At 35.2% G+C, this 20,306-nt stretch overlaps 3 protein-coding genes across 9 annotated transcripts; 2 read left to right on the top strand and 1 right to left on the bottom strand.

Annotated features, from left to right (window-relative positions):
- Window positions 1-1,214: 1,214 nt before the first annotated feature.
- On the bottom strand, window positions 1,215-5,348 carry LOC129312466 (tetraspanin-3-like). The gene is given in 5 exon segments (XM_054955105.1): window positions 1,215-1,484; window positions 1,487-1,516; window positions 1,519-1,704; window positions 1,707-1,740; window positions 4,670-5,348. Coding segments are annotated over 5 exon segments (849 nt in total). The 5' UTR covers window positions 5,183-5,348; the 3' UTR covers window positions 1,215-1,398.
- Window positions 5,349-9,559: 4,211 nt separating this feature from the next.
- On the top strand, window positions 9,560-15,992 carry LOC129312465 (interactor of constitutive active ROPs 3). 7 transcript variants are annotated; one of them, XM_054955098.1, is made up of 4 exons: window positions 9,560-9,845; window positions 11,682-11,768; window positions 12,711-12,882; window positions 14,282-15,992. In XM_054955098.1, exons 2-4 carry the CDS (start codon window positions 11,749-11,751, stop codon window positions 15,842-15,844), a joined length of 1,755 nt encoding a protein of 584 aa, XP_054811073.1. In that variant the 5' UTR covers window positions 9,560-9,845; window positions 11,682-11,748; the 3' UTR covers window positions 15,845-15,992. The 7 variants fall into 7 exon arrangements, with proteins under 7 accessions (XP_054811073.1, XP_054811074.1, XP_054811078.1 ...); XM_054955099.1 differs by having other exon boundaries at window positions 11,668-11,768; XM_054955103.1 differs by having other exon boundaries at window positions 9,560-9,849.
- A 3,285-nt stretch (window positions 15,993-19,277) lies between these two features.
- LOC129313198 (40S ribosomal protein S23-2-like) lies at window positions 19,278-19,807 on the top strand (the record flags this gene model as incomplete). The annotated part of the gene is made up of 2 exons (XM_054956165.1): window positions 19,278-19,388; window positions 19,461-19,807. Coding segments are annotated over 2 exons (252 nt in total), but the record flags the coding sequence as incomplete, so codon positions are not given.
- Window positions 19,808-20,306: the final 499 nt, after the last annotated feature.

Raw genomic sequence — 20,306 nt, 5'->3', positions numbered from 1 at the left:
GCCATTTGTTTCCCTATAGAATTTAGTGGCTTTGTATTGTCTCTTTATTGAGCTACCGTCATAAGACCTACTTTAGGTTCAATTCAATTAGATATGCATACATATCATTTGTAATCTTATAGAATTTAATGATTTTGTTATATACGCTATGCACGTTACTTGTTTCTCCATAAGAATCAATGATCGTTGGATGTTATCTTACTGTTGTGTTTGGAATAAAATTTTCACATCCTGTTCAATTTAAATTATGAGACATTATTTTATGTCAAGTATCACTTGTTTTCCTGTTGAATCTAGTGACTTATAAGGTTTCATTTTTTGATTTTTGTCAGTGGCTCAATGTTATTAATTAATGCAATCCAATTGAAAGATTGTTGATATATTTATATACTATATATATATATATATGTGAATTTGCATTAATTAAATATTGAGCCTAGAATATATTAGTTTTTCATACTCTTGTGTGGACTATAACAGGTAGACCACACAAGCGAGTCCAATTAGTAAGGCCCAACTTATAATTCTGTAGCAATCAATTATTTTCTGTCTCTTAATTAACCGAGTCAATGATAGTGAGAGATTAATAAATCAATTAATCAATTATTGAGGTAATTACTGCTATAATGTATCGGTCAATAGTCAATACAAAGAACTCTCTTTTCATTATTTCCCCATTCTCTATACTTTCTGAAAAACTACAAGGGTCTAGGAGGTTAAAGTCTGCTTACACTCAAGATAATCAAGAAGTCACAAGATATGAATTTTTCAAGTATGCATGTTAACTTTTCATCTTATTCAAGTTATATATATTGAGATACTAATTTTAACATGGGAAGGAGCAGAAAAATGATAGAAGCTATATACAAGGGCATTACTTCATTTCATCAGCACAGAAATCAGCATGTGTGCTTGACTAGTACGTGCATAAACGACACAATGGAGTACTTACTCAAGTCCTAAACGACCTCCGTCCCAATACATTATTCATAACCTTGGCCCTGACTACGAGCCTAATATGAACTGGAGGCCCATGTCATTGGACTCTTTACACTGAGAAGGTTCGAGTTAAAACGTCCATAACACTGATTGTGTACATCCCTGATTAACAAGTGGACCCCTAAAAGAAGTACACTATTGTCGCAACGCCATAAACACATTCACATTTCGACACTATAAAATGACCAGTACTTTTTATCAAGAGAAAAAAGAAAGATTTCCAACTTTTGTACGCGAACCTTCCTTCCTTGTGTAAGTAATCCCATACAACAAAACACATCCAGCCCGTTTTTAAAAAACAAAAATAGATTCAGAATTGTTACAAGGACGTTTGAAACAAAACAATACAAGCACCTAATAAACATATGGCCTTGGAAATTCTGGCATCGGATTCCAGAGCTAAAAACTGATTCTGCTAGGCTGTGCCTTGGTCATCCTGGCTTCACCTGAGGGTTCATCGTTATCCATCCTGCGGTTGTTCCTAAAGCAGCATAAGCAACTATATAGAAGATAACAGGATGATCATGACGACAATGTTGATCACAGATACTCTTCTCCAGCTCTTCTTGATGCTGGCAAGCACACCGGCTTTACAAGAATCACAAGCATAGCATAGCTGCTCTTGGTCGTTGCTCCACCTGGTGCAATCTGGGTTTGGCCCAACCAATCCTGACCCTTGGATCCAATTCGTTTCGTTTTGATACACATACCACACTCTGTTGGGGGCTTGCAGCATCCAGACTTAAATCCCACAAAAAGGAGAATATTTGTCACTTCAATGAGAGTTCAGAACACGAGCCTAGCTTTTAATCAATAATTGTTTTGTTCGATAAAGTGGAGTATCCAGAAGAACATCGCAAGACTAGCTAGTTTCCAAGTTTGTTGGGAGTAGAACCCCGAATATTTGTGTCTCATCGAGAAATAGTAGTCTTGAACTTCTATTTCGTATGTTCGTAGTTTCTTTGTAGCGTAGTGAGGCAGGTATGTTCTGATTATTTTGTGCAGCATTCAGTTAATTTCTCTTGCAATATGATGAAAGGTAGACTATATTCATGTCAAGTAAAGAAGATATGATCACATCTCTTGATTTTTTAAATAGCAGGATGGCATATAAGAATTTTTTTTTTTTTTTTGGGGCCAAAGGCATATAGATATTTATACTTCGAATACTGGTAAGATAAGATATTCAAAAAATCATTACGCCATCGCCTGACATGGCTGATTTAAATTCACGATACATCGAACTCTGTCAAACCGCCTTTATAACTGTTAACTTTCATAAAACATCATATTAATTATGTCATTTTTATGGCATCTTCCTCTGTTTCACCCAATATATGTATGATCAAAATCTTAAATATCATGGCGGCATATTTTGATATCATAGATGCTGAAAGAACTATTAATTCCTTCCAAAGATATTCCATCTAAGCTCTGTATATGCTCAACCTCCAAAAACAGAATGCAACATGTATGTATATATATATATATATCAGCACATCATATGCTAACTATATCGCTAAATTAAGCCGAATCTTAAGCTTCATTTCAATAAAATTATCATCATGCTTTTCACCTTCCACTAGAAAAGAAAAGATCAGACAACGGCGTGCTACGAGAGGTTCAAGACGCTACATGTGTTCGAGAATAGAAAAAAGAAGAAAAGACTAGAGGCGGTTATGTTCTAGTTGAATGTAGGAACTAAGAGACAATTGCTATGATTTTTCATCTACCAATTGAAGCAAAACACACGCTTTTTCTTGTCCTTTAGAAAAAAGACGAAAGCTGAGTGAGACACAACACCTACCTTGTGGCACCAAACAATCAATCATATCAATACTTCTTCAATCGTAAACCCACTTCTAATTTGAAACCTTGTTATATATTAATCATGAATCACCATACATGTTTAATATTAAATTAAATTATTATATATTATTAGTAGTATAATATGTTCTGTAATATAAATGGAAATCAAAACGGACATAAAGTACCGTTATTTTATTCATCTGTTTTCTGATAATTATTCCTTTCCAGGTTTATAAATTATGGAAAATTAAACAAAGGAAGCACTTCATTTTTGTGTTGAAAACGCTGATAATTGGAGCACTCTTATAAAAATGAAAAAGCAGAGGGAGGAGGGAGCATCACCTACTAGCACACGTACATGACGTTTGTACATGCACCAAGGAGATATATTGTAGCCTTCATGCTTTATACAGTGGCACGGCTCTTAATTTTTAAATAATACATTGTTGAAATGCTTTATAATATATATATATATATATATATTGATGATTGATGGTTAACCCAAAGGGCGGCAAACAAAATAATAAAGTTTCAATCAAGCCAATATATATACATATATAGAAGTGAATGGAAAATCCGTAGATATAGAAAAAAACAGTACCGGCACAAAAAAAAAAAAAAGGAATGAAAGTTCGCAGTAGCCCGGCTACCCCACACATAGATGTTTTTAGTTTTTTTAATTTATCCTCCTCGCCTGAGATCCACTTTTGATTTAATACTAAGCTATATACTAAAAAAAATTAAATTCTTATTTGTTATAAAAAAGTTCTAATGGCAAAAAGTGAAATTAAATTTTAAGTATATTTTCATTTTTTAAGATGTGATGAAAATATTTGTTTTCATTCAAAAAATTTTAAGTAAATTTATATGATTCCAGAATACAATTTACGTTTTTTTTTTTCTTGCATGATTGCTGTATTGCTTAATTATATTGGGCCGAACCCCTTTCAGATAACTCTTTCACTTCTCTTTGCCCCAACCAGATAACGCTTTACTATTTGGTATCAGCTACTAGAAAGATCTTTTCATGCTGTTTGGACTTGCCTCGGTATGTGCTATGGCTTCCTTTTTATTTTCTCCCGCTTCTACTGGCAAGTAAGGGTATTCAAATGCAAATAATAGCAGTAGCTACATACGACAGCCATGCCAATACCCACTGGTCTGCAGGCTAGCAGGCTATTTTAGTACTATTCGTGTCCTACGTCAGTTAACGTGGCTTGCATTTGATTGGCTCACGAACCCTTAACTTTCGGAGCTTCCGCGGTCAATGCTTTTAAACCCCGTCGCCCCCTCACATGATGCCACCGCCCTTAAGGTTCCTTTCATCACACAACTGATCCATCTCCTAACCCACCTCGCCATTTAATCAACGCACCTTCTTTCCTTCAACTTCTTCATACTCCCTCCCCGCCCTCCCCCAAAATAAAAAAATAAAAAATAAAAACTACTTCAAATAAATAATAACTATATTATTATTTTAAAACATAAATATCTCCATGACTTCAAGCTTCTTCTAATATATACCAAGTCGCTTTCAAAATTTACCTGTATCTTTTGAGGTGATTTACTTTTCTATGTTTGAAATTCACGCAGGACAAAAAGGGATAAAAATGAGCCCACACCGTGAAGCTCACAACACAAGCTTCCTCCAAATTTCAATCCAAGTTCGTTTCATTTGGTAAGCATAACACTTATAACCAGTAGCTTGATGGGAACCATGCCATGACTAGCTAGATGAAAAGAAAATTAACGCACTCGTGATCTAATCCTATAAAATAACGGGGGAGAAAAAGTACTAGATTGATTATATTGGAACAAAATAGTGAGGCAGAAACAAAAGCATTATATGTTCGTGGCGTACCTGAATAGGAGAGAGTCGTCGGAGGTAGAACATATCAGCAGATTCAGGGACACCACCGACGGTTCGGCCCATCTTAGCACACGCCTTGGAGTCCCTAATGCAAGAGCTGATCTTGCCCCAGTAGCTATCGCTCGCCACTCTCTCCTCCAGCCAACCGGAGTAGTCGTCCAGGTGATACTCCATGTACGCCCGGTTCGTCACCGCCCGACCCGATCCCTTGTCCGTCACCACGTACGCGAATATTATGAACCCTATCAGGGCCGCTATCACGAAGAACATCACCACCAGGTACAGCCGCATCAGGAACGTGTTACGGTAACACGCGCCGGCGAATCCCGCCAGCGACACCACCATGATGCAGATTCCGATCACGATCAGCGGCCACTGCAGGAACTTGAGGCAGTCCGTGTTGTTCGCTCTGCTGCTCAGCCATATCCCGCCTCCTAAGATTGGGATCGACAGCAAGAAGGTCAGGAAGTTTACCAGACCAATCAAGTGGTTGCTTGTTCTCATATTTTGACTTTTTCCTTGGGTCAAATACTGTGTTTTTGAGGAGACAACGGAGTTATGTGAGAATATTTTTCTTTGTTACTGAGAGGTAGCTGAAGCTGAAGCAATTATGATAGAGGAATGGAGTTTGTTAGCTATGGATTGTGATCTTGGGAGGGCGTATTTAATGATCCCACGTGGGCTTCAGGGTGCGCCTCGCTAAAAAGACTCAATTCTCAGTGCATTGTGGACAGGTGTCCACTTGGTGCCGACCATCTCAAATGACTTCATACTTCGGTGCCCTTATCTATTTGAAAACATTCACTGGCCCTCCACATTAAAAAGTTAATTTTGGAAAAAATAAAATAAAAAATAAAAATAAAAAAACAGTGAAAATTTAAAAACAACTATTCTTCTTTTGTCTAAAATGGCGCCAGTAGGGATAAAATTCAAATGTAACAGTTAGTGTCTTTGGATTTCATTTGACAAAAATTGATTATAAAAAAATTAATTATTAAAACATGATGATATTTGGATAGTATTTTTTTAAATTAATTTTGATAATTGAAGATATCTAGATAATTTCCATAATCAATTATAAAGATGGAAAAAATAAAAACTACTCGAATATTGAGAATTTATTTTTAAATAGAGATAAAAATAATTTCTTGAAAATGAAGTTCCACAAGTTAAATGAAGATTTGAAAATTTAAAGGTGTTTGGAAAGATTTTTGCAAGACTATCGTTTTTATTCTAGATCGAATTGATCTAAATGAATATCCAAACAAGCCCTGTATAAAATATTATATGCATTATTGTCATGAACCAATTGCTAGTTATCTTAATAACGTCTCAGCTCCTTACAGGCATAAGGTCCAATGAAATTTGAAACCTGCGTTGACGACATATGAGTGCATGAGTCTATATGTCATGTTGATATTATTTAAAATTTATAAATAGAATGATTTATGGTAAATTTTATATATCTACTTTTTACTGGAATATTAATACTGGTTTGGCAAATTTTGGTGGGGGAAACCTGGAAGGTCAGAAAAGATTAACGTGCAAGTCACCGACATATATAAAGGCTGGATAAGATTGGCAAATTTTGTCAGCATCTTTGTTTTACGCGGGGCTTGAACTGTAACGTGTGCGAAAGTGCGTTACTCGTAAGTTTCCTTTCCCGATGGAGTGAGTGAAGGTGGAAACATGGGAGAAGTATCGTGGATTCATGGCTAAGCCTAAGCATCGTCAATTTTCTTTATCCCCTGAAAGCAACATACCCTTGTGTGTGTGTGTGTGTGTGTGTGAGCTTAAATGAGTCGGTTCCATGAATTAATCAGGGTCAGGGCATTGTGTGAAAAGTTCCCTGGCCCTTGTGAATCCAACTTTGGAGCTTTCATGCAAATGTTTATCTTCTTGTGTCATGGATGCAGTCAACATTTCCCAGTTAATTTTCTCGCACGCCACCGGTAATGAAGAAATAGACGAGGCGATCAATATGCCATACGTTGAATTGGTTGAATTAATTAGTATTAATCATTTAATTGCTAATCGATAGTCTTAAATTCTATATAAAAAGTATCACATTTCATTAGAAGTTAAGAGATTATATCCTACTTCAAGAGGAAAGTTAACAAAGATTCCACCTCATTGTTTTCACCCCAAAGTGATTTCAAGGTTAATGGTTTGGTGTAAATCTTTCAAGCAATGGAGTTTCTCTTCTTCTGTGCGTAATATATATAAAAAATATCTTTTGTCTATGTTAAAAAAAAAGTGGTCGACGCATTTTTATTTGAGTTTTTGTTGACAGAGAGTGCAGTAAATACTGTATCTATGTGCGAACAAGCAACATACCATGGTCAACATAAGCATTCATGGTTTATAACCAGTGCCGTTCATGTTTTAGATTATGTTCCATGCAATGAAGTACTTCTTCCAGTGCTGTCTATTTGCAGGACATTTTTTGAAAGTAATTTTTTATTTAAAATATAAGGTATCTTATAATATTTAAATTATTTTTTTAATTTTATCATTTTTTAATTAGCATGAAGGTGTTTATTATAATTGTATTGTTTATTAAAAATTAAAAATAAAAAAAATCTCATTTTTTATTATATAAATAAATTTTTTTTTTAAACACATAAGGAAGTATTGTGTTTACACTTTGCCCCAAAAAAGAAATCTTATATCCGTACCGTTGTTTCGATTTAATATTTTCGAGCATGTCAAGATCATGTGAAGGACCCCTTTTTTCATACACTTAAAGACAAGGAGCGAGCCGCGCAAGCAAGCATGAAGTTTATGACAAATTTTTTAATTTCTGAGGTTTGTTCCCGAAATGAACTAAAAGGTGACAGCCATTGATCCAACCAATGGCCATTGACTATCATCGCTACTGATTTGCTATTTTTTTTTAGCTACGTGCAAATATCCTCTTATTAAAAATAATTTTATTTAAAATATTATTAGGTACTAAACATGAATCTCTTATAACAGTAATTCAAATCTTGGTTTTTGTGAATGAGTAGCCACATGTATTAAATTCAAATCTCCCCAGACGATCTCCTAAATTTGTTAGGCTCAAATATTTTTGGTTTTGATCTCTTGAAATTACTTGGCTTTCAGGCTTGATTTTCCTTTTTTTTTTTGGTCTAATTATTTGGTATTTGAAGCCAACAATTCTTATTAATCCAAATTCAAGCACTGTAGAGCCTCAACGGAGGGTGGCTCTCCTAAATATATTTTCTCCATTCCCATCACCTTCAAAGATCAAATTCAAGAACCAATAATCAAGAAAACTTAGACTCTTTATCATTTGAGCCAACATGCATTGGTTCAGGCTTGAAAAGAAAGAAAGAAAAAATTACATCATGACGTCGGACCCTTCAGAAAGCAGACTTTGTAGGGAGATGGTCAAAAAGCATGGGCCCGTGTTTAGCCCATTGGGCCTAACTATCTAAAAGACGAAATCGTGAAAAGCCTCTTTCCACCCGTTAGTTTGAAGGTCCTGAGCGATATCTTGGATGCAAAATGAATTTTTCATATAATCATAATTAAAGGCTAGTGATAACAAATAAAATGATAAACATTTTATTTTTATTATATTTTTTTAATTTTATTTATAAGTCACTTTCAATATATTAAGAAAAACTTTAAAACTCATTAATTCTATCTTAAAATTTAATAAGTTTTTACTTTTATCCTTATTAAACATACACACTTCAATAATATATTTTTTTTTAACATTTAATGGAGCGTAAAAAAAATTAAAATAAAAATTTAATAACGTGACCTCTATATATGACCAAAAAAAAAATTTTTTACTCTATAAATAAAATTGAAGGGAGTACTTTTTATTATTTTCACAATCTGTAATCTATAGTTATTTGTGTGATTCTGAAAAAAACAGTTTAATAAGAGCTCATTTTGTCATTTAATTTTTACATTGAGATCGATGACTTTTCAGGACCTTCAAACTGTACGGTTCCAATTTTTGTCAGGAAATGTGCTCGCAGTGCCTTATCATGTCTTAAATATTGCATCCAATAAAAGAATATTTGTAAGTAATAATAATAATAATAATAATAATAATAATAATAATAAAATCTTCAAACTCCACGGTGGCAAACACGAATAATATACCCTGATGTTTTCTTCTCATACTTCAGTGAAAAACCTTATTCTTCGTTACAATGCTAATGCTGGCATAAGACAGTATCTATGGATTTTTGCCCCCCTACAACCAAATAAGGTATGGTTAAAATTGATATTGCGTTTTATTATAAATTAACGTCGTGACACATTTTCTGGCCAAAGAAATATCGTGAGACCTTTTTTTTTTTTTGGAAAAAACATAATGAGAGGGTGAATCTCAGGTTTATATTCATTTCTTACCAGGTTCTTGTAACGTGCCTCTGGGAATTTATTACCTGTCAGTTGCGTGCGAGTAGTAGAGTTTTGAGCTTCTGAGTGACAAAATGACCAGAGCATCTTGCTCCGTCGTATGCATGTTTGTCGTATATTCAGTTTTACCCAGAGACAATATTCTTTTCGGAAAAGCGTTGATGCGAAGCACTTCACTTGCTAAAGATGTCAAGCTCAGACCCAAAAGCAGGACTTTCTCCAGGTTTACATTGTAACTCTTGAACCCACGCTTTACTCTCTGTTTTATCTTCAAACAACAATTATCGTATTTTCATAAGCAAAATCTTAAAAACAAGATTCTATTTATGATACATAAATGATGATAGATTAGCCCTAATTTTTGTTTCCTAATTAATTTAATCCTGTTTTTTTTTTTTTATCAATATAAATGGGGTACTAAGTGATCCGTTTTTATACAGTGACGCCAATCCCCAAAGGTACCGAGGTGGAAAAGGAAAGGTTAAAAAAAGGCAGAACAAGGATTAAGAGGTCAACCCGAATAGAGATATGATATTGGAACCCCCTGCGGGGGAGCGGACGCAAGCTGTTCCTTAAAACCAATTTAATCGCTGTGACTCCGCAACGACAGATCGGGACGCTCTCTACTACTGCCTTCTTCTTTCCCTCTCTCTTCCCCTGCATTTGCCCGTATTCTATTCCTTCGAGCTCCCCCGACCGGAGAAGCCATCAATTACGGATATAACAGCTTTCTTAGCCCTTTAACCATCTTCCCCTGCAACTCCATTCACCGGAAGTTACGGTTAGTGAGTCTCTATCGATATCTATGCTTGACATTTTTATTCTGTTTGGCTTCTGGGAAAATGCAGGAAAATGTGGAGTGACTCTGAGTCTCACAGATAGTCGTGCTTTAACTCAACCATTTTGCTGTCTAAACATCTCTTTTCTTTTTCCTTCTTGGTTGTTAAAACTGCCTGGTTAGTATTTATATGATTACTATGACCTCGCTGCTCAAAGTACTACTTCATTAAGGTCAGTTGTAGGCTTGTAGTTTTAAATTTCGCCATTTCCATTTTTTGCATTTTTCTTGGAAGATTAAGTTTCTCCTTCTCCTTCTCCTTCACCTTCTCATCCATCTCCTCTCTGTTTCCCCCCCTATGTTTTAGTAGTTTGGAAATTTTTGTTACTTGGAAATGTTTCCATGTATTGAGCGTAATGATGCATATTTTTCAATCACCTTTAGGGATTCTCTGGGTTGGAGCTGAGGAGGAGCCGGGAGGCTTTGCAACTTTTTTTTTTTTTTAATGTTTTCTGACCCTTTTTTGAAAGCAAATCGATTGATAGAATATGTTTTAAAAAGAGTGGATTCACAATGTACTTCTTTTGTTTGTTTGTTTCTGTTTCTTGCTCTTCTTTTTATGCTTTAATTAATATTTCCCTAAATGCTAGCACCTTCTCTCTCGCTCTCTCTCTCTCTCTTTTAATTAAAAAATAGTCTTCCACCACTACTTCAGTTGCAGATTTCAATGTCGTTAACGTCTTAACGATGCTCTTGGGTCTGTTATAGATCTGATTCCCTTTGTTCCTCAGGAATATCCTAGTTAATAATCATCTGAAGTGTTTTTTCGAGGGCCGTATCTTTTTTTTTTTTTTCCATTTTGTCATTTCCTCTTCAGAGAACAATGCTTTAACATAAACTGCCTTACGGAGCATGTATCGTTGCAATCATTTTGTCTAGGTAATGATAATTTTTTATGTTTGCTCGTTGAAAAACCTTGGGAAAATGTCAAATAAGTGAAAGCAAAAGTTTGAGCGGTTTTGGGTAAGGATATTTCCGTGTTCGTACATGATCAACGCTTGCCACTCATTGGCTGGGTCGTGCCCTTGTTTCACGGCAAAATTGGTGGTTCATGACTACTGTATTTACAATTACGAAATTGCCCCGTTGCTCATTAATGGAATCTAATCGGCACACAGGGTAAATTGGTATCTTCAGATCATGAGTGTCTCTGTAATTTTCATTTTGAGTTTGTAGTTGTAGGCCCCCCTTGACCATAATGGTGGGGTCTTTTTTGCTTTGAAAGAGCTTATGAGTTATCATAATAGCAGTTGGTATAAAGTTAGATTTTTTTCTCTTGGGTGATTGACCCAGCACTAAATTTTTACTTCACTTCCTTTTTTTCACCATTTTATGCCGTGCTAATGTCTCTCTCCATCTCCATATTTTCAAGCGATTACCTTCTTCATACAGCGATATTTTAAGTATTTATGCTGAAAAATGAGAAGGAACTTGAATTCTTAGGCATATTCATCCAGTGTCTGAAAAAGGAGGGTAAGAAAATATGTTGACTGTACTAGTTATGAAGAAATGTTTGGCATGTCAGTTATGCTTTTTAGTGAATTTACTTTTGTCATGTTCACGTTTTCTCACATTTTGTCGAGTCCATCACATTTTTTAAAGTGGGGTAAGAAAGAGAAAATCGCAATAACAAGCTCTTGTGCATTTATGGTTTTGCAGTTTCTGATATGGGAGTGTATCCTATCTGCATGAAATCATTTATTTTCTCATAAGTCATTTACCTCCTCATTGGATTCTCTCGTGATATTTTGCTGAACTGGTACAGTCCTTGTGGGTCAGGGAACATTCAAGACACAGGCCAAAGTTATTAACCCGCTTCACTTTCCTTCATACAAGGCAGTTCGACATGCAGACCCCCAAGACAAGGTAATTTTCAAATGCTTTGCCCGTTGATTGGCATTTTTCACTTTTAGTTTTTGCTTTGTTACTTTCAAGTTTCAAAAGTATCCAAAAAGTTCAATCAGCAACATTACCTTGATAGTGGTGATAATCCTTTTATAAATGGACTGTTTAAGATCAAGGACATACTAGCCTTAGGCTCCCCTAGTTCATCCTTTCACAGTTTTTCTCTTTTGGTTTGACTCGTTCCTGCGGAACTGAGAATTTACCTGTCCAATTTACCACTGTGTTATTGTCATTTTCCTCGTCAAGCTATGGGAGAGAGCCATTTTTGGATGGTAAGAATTATTGATATTGATGGTTGAGCTGTTTTTTGCATCTCATTATTTACAGGGAACAATCACGTGCTAGCTGTTCTCTGTTTCTTTGTTCTTCTGTTTTTTGAATAAATTTATTTTTTTACTTTCCTTTTCACATTTTTTTGAAGGCAAGCCTACAGATTCAGAGATTGGGATTAGCTGAAGTTATTCCCATAACTATTTGAAGCCAAAATGGCTGTCAACGATGTTAAAAGAATTGGCTATAAATGACACCATGCAGCTCAATTCCTATTAAATGAAAGACTCGTGCGAGACTCTATTTGACAAATATAAACAAGAATTTAATACAGTGGCAGTTAGAAATATTTGCTCTAGCTGAGATACCACTCATTCCGTCAATATTGATTTGAAACTTCAAATTTGTGTCAAATATGAAGTTAGAATATTTAAATTTGTCTGCTCAAATGGTTCAACCACTCTCTGTGCTCCATCAACTAAACTAAAGGTGGTAATGAGTTGGAAAAATCCACTGATTTGAAATCCATTAATTGCAAGATTGGAGACTTCTAGATATATGTATATTCACTATCCCTAAGGAATTTTTCCCCTCTCACCTCGTCATGCTATTTTTTTTTTTTTTTTATTTCAGAAGCGGATCCTCTGAAGTGCCTCAAAAGGTCTCTCCTCGCGCTGTTCGCCAACTCAGGCCTAGTCCTCTAGAGAGTAACTCTGCTTCTTCGTTCAGTCAAGCCAATAGAGCTTCAAAAGAAAGAAGCCCCAAAGTTGCTGAACGCAGATCACCCAGAAGCCCAGTTCCGGAGGTAATTTTTATTTTGCACCGTTGTGAACGGAGCTCCTCCCCCTTCCCCCACCTAGCCCATCCCTGACAACGTCATACGTTGTATATTGAGGTCAATGTGCTTTTGGGTATTCGATTAAAATTTACTTCTTAAGCGGCGCTTTAAATTAGTCTTTGCTTCTTTTTTTACACGGCATCACACATGTACCTTACCAAAAAGGCAAAAGCAAATATTGCATAAGAGGACTTGTAATTTTGCCACATCGCTAGTCTATGATGTACATGCTTTACCCTCGATTTGGAATGGGAGGAAAATAGGGAGACGAGAAAAGTAGGAGAAAAATACATTCTCCCTTCCTACCATAAAGGTTTTCTTATAGTCTTCCTGTCACTAAGGGGAAATTAGAAGATAAGGAAGCATTATTTTTCTTCTATTTTTTTTCCATGGTTTTATCTCATCCTTATTTTCTTCCCATTCCAAACCAAGCCTTGAAGTTTATGCCTAAAAAGTAATTTAAGAGTAAATTGTGTAGATCTCGATTGACTTTGGTTGAAATTATAAAAACTGTTGCTTTATATTGTTGACCTGAATGCCGTTTTAAACTAAAATATCGTCTTATGTATTTTTAATGAGGGTGTTTCAGTGAAAAGAAATAAAAAATAATTTATAGTGTGCAGTTTGAAAATAAAAAAAAAAGTTTTTATAATTTATAATATTATATATAATATAAAATCTATAGAAACTCATACTATTCCCAAACCATAAATAGTGCTACTCAACTTAAACTCTGTTTCTCTCAGGAAAAAAAAAAAAAAACCTGAACTCTGAATCGCGGAATCCATATTTTAGTTTTGATAAGCGTGTACAATTTACCTTAAATGTAAATGTGAGCACTAATCAATAAATCTTGAGTAAATTGCACGGACTTCTCTAATGTTTTATTGCAACTATAATGGGGGTCATTTGGGACTTAGGATTTATGAATAATGTGACGTCTATAAATTTTAGTAGTATATCTTTTTATTTGTGCTGGCATTTACATTTAGGCATAAGAGTCATTTTGAAACATCAGTTGTCAAGCATTCAAGTGTATCTACACCATGTCGGAGAGTTGGTGGGCATGATATATATATTAGAATGCCGCCATAATAACTTCTGATCAGTTTTAGGAGTATAGATGTCATTGTACATGCAAGACTGTGAGTTGTGACGGCTAATGCTTGTCTGATTCTGAGCCTCCGCATTATTACTATTATCCTTTGTTTTGTCTCGTTTTTAGATTCTGTCCTACTTGGGATATTGTAATGTCTGCAAGAATTACCATTATTGAATTTGTTTTCTACGAATCCTCATATGAATTTTCCATGTCCTGGTGCTTGTCTACGGTTCTAATATCTCTATTTTTTGTCTGTTGCTTAAGAGGAAGCGCCCTAGCCGAATCTCTGAATTGGAATCTCAGGTTGCTCAACTTCAGGATGATTTAGAGAAAGCGAGGAATCAGCTCTGTTCATCAGAGTCATGCAAGAGGCAAGCCCAGCAAGAAGCTGAGGAATCCAAGGAAAAACTCGTGTACCTGTCAGAAAAACTCACAGATTCTCAAAAGCAGCTTGAGGAACTCTCTGCCTCTAAAGATGCTCATGTAATTGAGCCTCAGGAAAAACCAGAAGAACATGACGAAGCATGGCAAGATGAGGTTAAGGCTGCCATGACTGAAATTCAGCAGCTCAAGGCCCAACTTGAGTTGATTACTGCTTGTGAGAATGCGCAAAACCAGCATACCGAACCAGCCAATTCAGAACTACTGAATCTGAAAGAAAGCTTGGCAAAAACCCTTTCTTTTATAGAGAACATGAAGAACCAGCTTAGAGAATGCAAGGAATCTGAAGCTCAAGCCCAAGCTTTGGTCAATGAAACCCTGCATCAACTTGAGGCTGCAAAAAGAACTGTAGAGTTGTTAAGGGCTGATTCTGCACGAGTTTTAGAAGGCTACAACTCCATTGCTTTAGAGTTAGACCAGTCTAGAGCAAGAGCGAATTCACTTGAAGCACTTGTAAGCAAGCTTGAAAATTTGAAGGTAGATGATCCAAATCAGATCGAAGGGGATATATATTCTCTGAAGTCTGAGATAAGAGAGCTGAGATCTGCACTAGAAATTACTGAGACCAAGTACCAAGAAGAACAGATTCGGAATACAGTGGAGGTTGGAAATGCCTATGAGTTGATGGAGCAAATAAGGTCAGAATCAACCCACAATCAAACTGAGCTTGAGGATGAACTGAATAAAAGAAAAGCTGAGATTGAAGAGTTGAAGGCAAACCTGATGGACAAGGAAACAGAATTGCAAGGTATAGTTGAAGAGAATGAGAATTTGAACTTGAAGCTTGAGAAGAGCCTATCAGCCCACAGAGAAAACGAGCTCAAAAAGGATGTTAAACGATTAGAGGAATGTGTGGCCGAACTGAAGGCTGATTTAATGGACAAGGAGACAACATTACAAAGCATATCAGAAGAGAATGAGACGCTGAAGATAGAAATCAAGAAGAGGTTCAGTGATGGTGGGAGAGTGAAAGAGGATGTGGAGGCAGCAAAGGAAGCAGAAAGAGAGGCTCTTTTGAAACTAGGGATTGCGATGGAAGAAGCAGATAGTAGCAAGAGAAAGGCAGAGAGGGTGGGAGAGCAATTAGAAGCAGCGCAAGTAGCAAACTCGGAAATGGAAGCTGAATTGAGAAGATTGAAGGTCCAGTCTGATCAGTGGAGAAAGGCAGCAGAAGCAGCTGCTGCTATGCTCTCAGCAGGAGGAGGAAACAAAAACAATGGGAAGCTTGCAGAGAGAAGTGTGTCTATGGACGGCAACTATGACAATAACCCTCTTATGGGCAAATGTTCATCTTTTGTTGAAGATATTGATGAGGATTTTCAGCAAAAGAAAAATGGCAACATGTTGAAGAAGATTGGGGTCTTGTGGAAGAAGCCTCAGAAATAGTCATTGTCAATGTTATTACTACTACGGTACTATACGGTTACTGTGGTGTTTATGTTTTGCTCTGTAAATTATGCGTCTGCATCTATATTTCTGAACTTATTTTGGAAGCTTGCGATTTCTTGTTTAATGCATTAGGTTCTACATGACATGACCCTGCGTTTCTTCAGAAACTAGAATGTCAGATGCTAAATTGGCGCTGATAAAAGTTTATCTGTCCCTCATGATTTTTCCTATTCTATGTGTGACGGTGATTCTCATATTAATTACAACTACAACAGCGAGTTCATAATGTATCAGAAGTTACCCTAATGGTTCATTGAAGACGGCAGTATCAGAAGTCATCCTAATGGCTTAATGAAGACGGCGGTGTCCTAAAATGCTCCATAAATTGAGTTTATCCTCTATTTTTTTCATTTTATTTAAAATATTATGTAATTGTCAACTAACTAACCGTCATCCTCTTTTTTATTTTTTTAATATGACTTCACCTTTTTAACGACGTGTCATTTAGTTGTTGGCAATCAAGTTCATGCTAAAATCAAATGGAATAATGAAAAAGCTTGCCCATGTATAAGTAACCAGAAAGTTTCAAATTTTGCTATCAAAATCTTGTTTAGATATTTTCTTCGTCCTCACAACACTACCACCAAACTTACTTCCATGAAATCATATCTGCAATTAATTGATCCTAACATCTATTTAATTAGTTTGTAATTTCAAGTTTGCTTGTGGCAAAAAAAAAAATCAAGTTTTCTTCTTTTTTTTTTAAGAATGAAAAATATAGTTTACTCAGTACATATATAGAAGTTGATGTTTTACTTGTAAATTACACTCTCTTTTGGGTATGGAGAAGTAACATTAAGAACAATCCCAATCACCCAGATGGCCACTAAGGATTAAACGTCTTAAAATAGGGTTTCAACTGGAAATGTAATATACCTTTTTATCCATGTCATCCTTTTAATATATAAAGCCTTATTTTTAAATAATAAAATATGCATTTATGAATAAAGAATAATCACATTCACCTGGATGGCTAGTAAGGATTTAAGGTTTTAGAATAGGATTTTAACCGGAAATGTAATATACCTTTTCATCCATGTGACCCTTTTAATATATTTAAGACTTTATTTTTAAATAATGAAATATGCATTTATGAATAACCAATGCTCGAGAAATCTATGCATCATTTAAGAAGTTGTCTTCTCTTCGGAGATATTTTTCCAAACACACTTTTAGAAATTGAACCCTAGAATAATGCTTAAGGGATCCAAACTGTTATCATTTATACCATACTTACTTGGTATGCTACTATTAGAATTTAATAATTACACAGTGCAACATTTTTTTAATCCAACTATGCAACATATTTTAATTTAATATACTATGATGATTGAATTCAATTTTTGATGACTCAAATTAAAAGAAATATGTTTAATTTTATTCTAGTTCAATGTTTGGGCTTGTGATCCATATCAATAACTCAGTAAAGAACCTATATATATTTCTACCAAAAAAAAAAAGAAGAACCTATATATATTGCATAGAAATTTGAAAAAAAATTGGTTGAAAATATGTTTGATGATATATTTGTAAGGGAAAAGATTTGAATCATGGAAAATTTATAGATTTTCAGAGACTAAAAAGGATAATTTGATTATTTTAATTTAAATTTTGATTTCTAGTCATATAAAATAATTCAATTTTATTAAGATGCTTTGAAATAAACAAGACTCTTTTTTTTTGTGGTGAAAAAATATAAAACTGCTGTAATTCTCTCTGAAACTAGGGGAGGATTTTATTTTATTTTATATTTTTTTAAAAAAAATAACTTTAAGTACCTGCACTTTATTTAGAATTTGTCATAGATTTTTATATTTTTCAGATATTTTAAATTTTAAATTTTTTTTTTGGTATCCAAGTCTAAAATTATTTTTCTTTTGTTTTTTTTTTCCCCAATGTTTCCTTTGACAAGCGCACCAAGGTCAGGGCTCACCCTTTTATTGGTTGGTTGTGGCGGGTGGTGGCCTAGCACGGAGCAGCTTCTTCTCAGCTCTTGCTTCTCCGTCCGCCCCCAATTCTCCAGGACGGCTCATTAGCTACACTTCACCATGGGGTGAGTTTTACTTTTCAGCGTTGTTTGATTAAGCTTGCTCTGCATGGTTGTTTACGTTGAGAATCTTCGCGAGAAAATTACTTAAGCAAGTGACACAATTTGTTGTTAACTATTTTTTTCTCTTGTCGTCAGGCTGAGATGATATTGCTAATAGCATCTCCTTGATTCGAATTTTAAACATTGTAAAACCATGTTATATGGCGCGAGTTTGAGGAAACTCAGCGTATAAGTTCTATTTTCATACCTCTGTTGATGTTCTCCATCTCCAATTTCTATCAAGTAATCATAGCATCGAGTATATATTTGGCTACGATTTGACAATATTTCAAATATCCTCTCTGATATTCAAGATTGTTCTTAGAAGTTTTTGTCATTACTCTCCATTTTCCTGCATGTTATCCTTTTGATATCCCAGGAAAAAACTCAAAAATAGTTTTGTACGTTTTTTACATATTAACTCATCATATGGTTGCTCTATGGGAACTCAGTAATCTTATTGTAGTATTTCATAAGGACGTCGATGTGTGCTGGGAAGAAAATTTTTCTTGTGGCTAGTCCTTACGACTAATTATAGCACGCTGCGTTGCACACCTGAGCACTCCCTTTTATGTTTTAACTATTGCTGGCTTCATTGTCCAAGATTATTTTGTGATTATTTTACTTCTCATTCCTGTAGTCTCTTTTGCGTATGAACTGACCATTTAGCATTAAATTATGAAATTAGAGATAGTTGGTGTCCCTTTCAGGTTCTTTCATGTTTCATGGTATTTTTAGTTACAAAGGTTGCAGCTTGTGCAGAGTGTTTGAATGATTGCATGAATAACAATTATTTAGGAATGCTGTCTTAACGCCCATCTTTGCATGACCCTTTTCTTCGAGCGACCGAGTCTTATATAATTTCTTAATAAAATGAAGTGTCTACTACAATTTCATAAATTTGATTGTTAGCTGCTTCTGCTGCAAACATTGTGTTTGGTTAAAGATGTGACTAAATTCAAAACTGCCGACATTTTTCGCATGATCAGGAAAACACATGGTATGGGAGCTGCTCGCAAATTGAGGTCCCATCGGAGAAGGCAGAGGTGGGCCGATAAGGCATACAAGAAATCCCATCTGGGTAATGAGTGGAAGAAGCCATTTGCTGGATCCTCTCTTGTAAAAGGCATTGTTCTCGAAAAAATGTGAGCCTAGTCCAGTAGATAAGTTGTTCTTTGAAAAAAATTGCTTAAAAGGCTTTTGTACTCGAAAATTTGATATAATATCTTGCATAATGTTCAACTCATAATCACTACCTTTTTTGTGTGGAATTGAGGCTAAGCGGCCAACTCTGCCATTAGAAAGTGTGCTCGAGTGCAATTGATCAAGAATGGGAAGAAGATTGCAGCCTTTGTGCCCAATGATGGTTGCTTGAACTTCATTGAAGAAAATGTAAGTTTTCAAAAATTGAGAGAGGAGCTGTTTTCGCCCTCAGCTCAGTAATGCATGTTTATTTATATGCAGGACGAGGTTCCGGTTGCTGGATTTAGCCGAAAAGGGCATGCTGTTGGAGATATTCCAGGAGTTCGATTCAAGGTTGTCAAGGTATCAAGGGTGTCCCTTTTGGCTCTCTTCAAAGAGAAGAAGAAGAAGCCAAGGTCTTGATCAATTCTATTTTGAAAATCCTTCTTTGCCTCGGTAGGTTCTTCACTTATAAATTTTAGAAGCTGAATGCGATTTTATATGTAGTTTTTGTTCACCTTGATTGTTACATTCAAGCAGGATGATTTTAGATGCCCCCTTGATGGGCTTGAATGTTAAATGAAGCTCGACTAGTTGAATTAAATTAAATTTAGTTAATAATTAATTAATTTAACATTAGTCAAATTAATTTTTACCAAGTGAAAATATTAAATTTGAATTGATCTTATTTAAATCCTAAAATATCTTAATTGATTGATTGAGATATTAAAAGTGGTTGCAGGATTTTCATCTTCAACCAAAAGTGGTTATACATGGATAACTCTCACTGTAAATAACACAACCATCCCTATAACTAGGAGCCAGAACACTGAATAAAACACTCCCTTAGTCAATTCTTAGCATGAGCACACAAATGTCTCAGATGCTCAATTCGGCAAGTGCCTCTCTGTTTCCCTATCTATTTTATGCATGGAAACTGCTATTTTGAAACACTTTCATTTGGACATTGAAGAATTATATAAGTTACTAGTTAATTGAACGATTTTGAGAGCATAGCAAACTTGTACATTGCTTGTCTCTATCTTCCAGCTTTTCTTAGTCTTAGTTGTTGTGAGAACTGGGACTGTTGCATCCACCTTCTACTCCTTCTGTCTCTATATATAAAAT

The sequence above is a fragment of the Prosopis cineraria genome, unplaced genomic scaffold (genome assembly GCF_029017545.1).
Source record: "Prosopis cineraria cultivar Desert tree isolate PC_DT_omini unplaced genomic scaffold, ASM2901754v1 PC6, whole genome shotgun sequence".
NCBI lineage: Eukaryota > Viridiplantae > Streptophyta > Magnoliopsida > Fabales > Fabaceae > Prosopis > Prosopis cineraria.
Note: the sequence above shows the minus strand (reverse complement) of the source record. Positions and strands in the feature narration are given on the sequence as shown.

What these genes read in the sequence shown, in the direction of transcription:
- LOC129312465 (XM_054955098.1), top strand. Translation starts at nt 11,749, where the DNA reads ATGCAGACCCCCAAGACAAG. An exon ending in ATGCAGACCCCCAAGACAAG is followed by an intron (nt 11,769 to 12,710) that starts GTAATTTTCAAA and finishes TTTTTATTTCAG; the next exon opens with AAGCGGATCCTCTGAAGTGC. An exon ending in CCAGAAGCCCAGTTCCGGAG is followed by an intron (nt 12,883 to 14,281) that starts GTAATTTTTATT and finishes CTGTTGCTTAAG; the next exon opens with AGGAAGCGCCCTAGCCGAAT.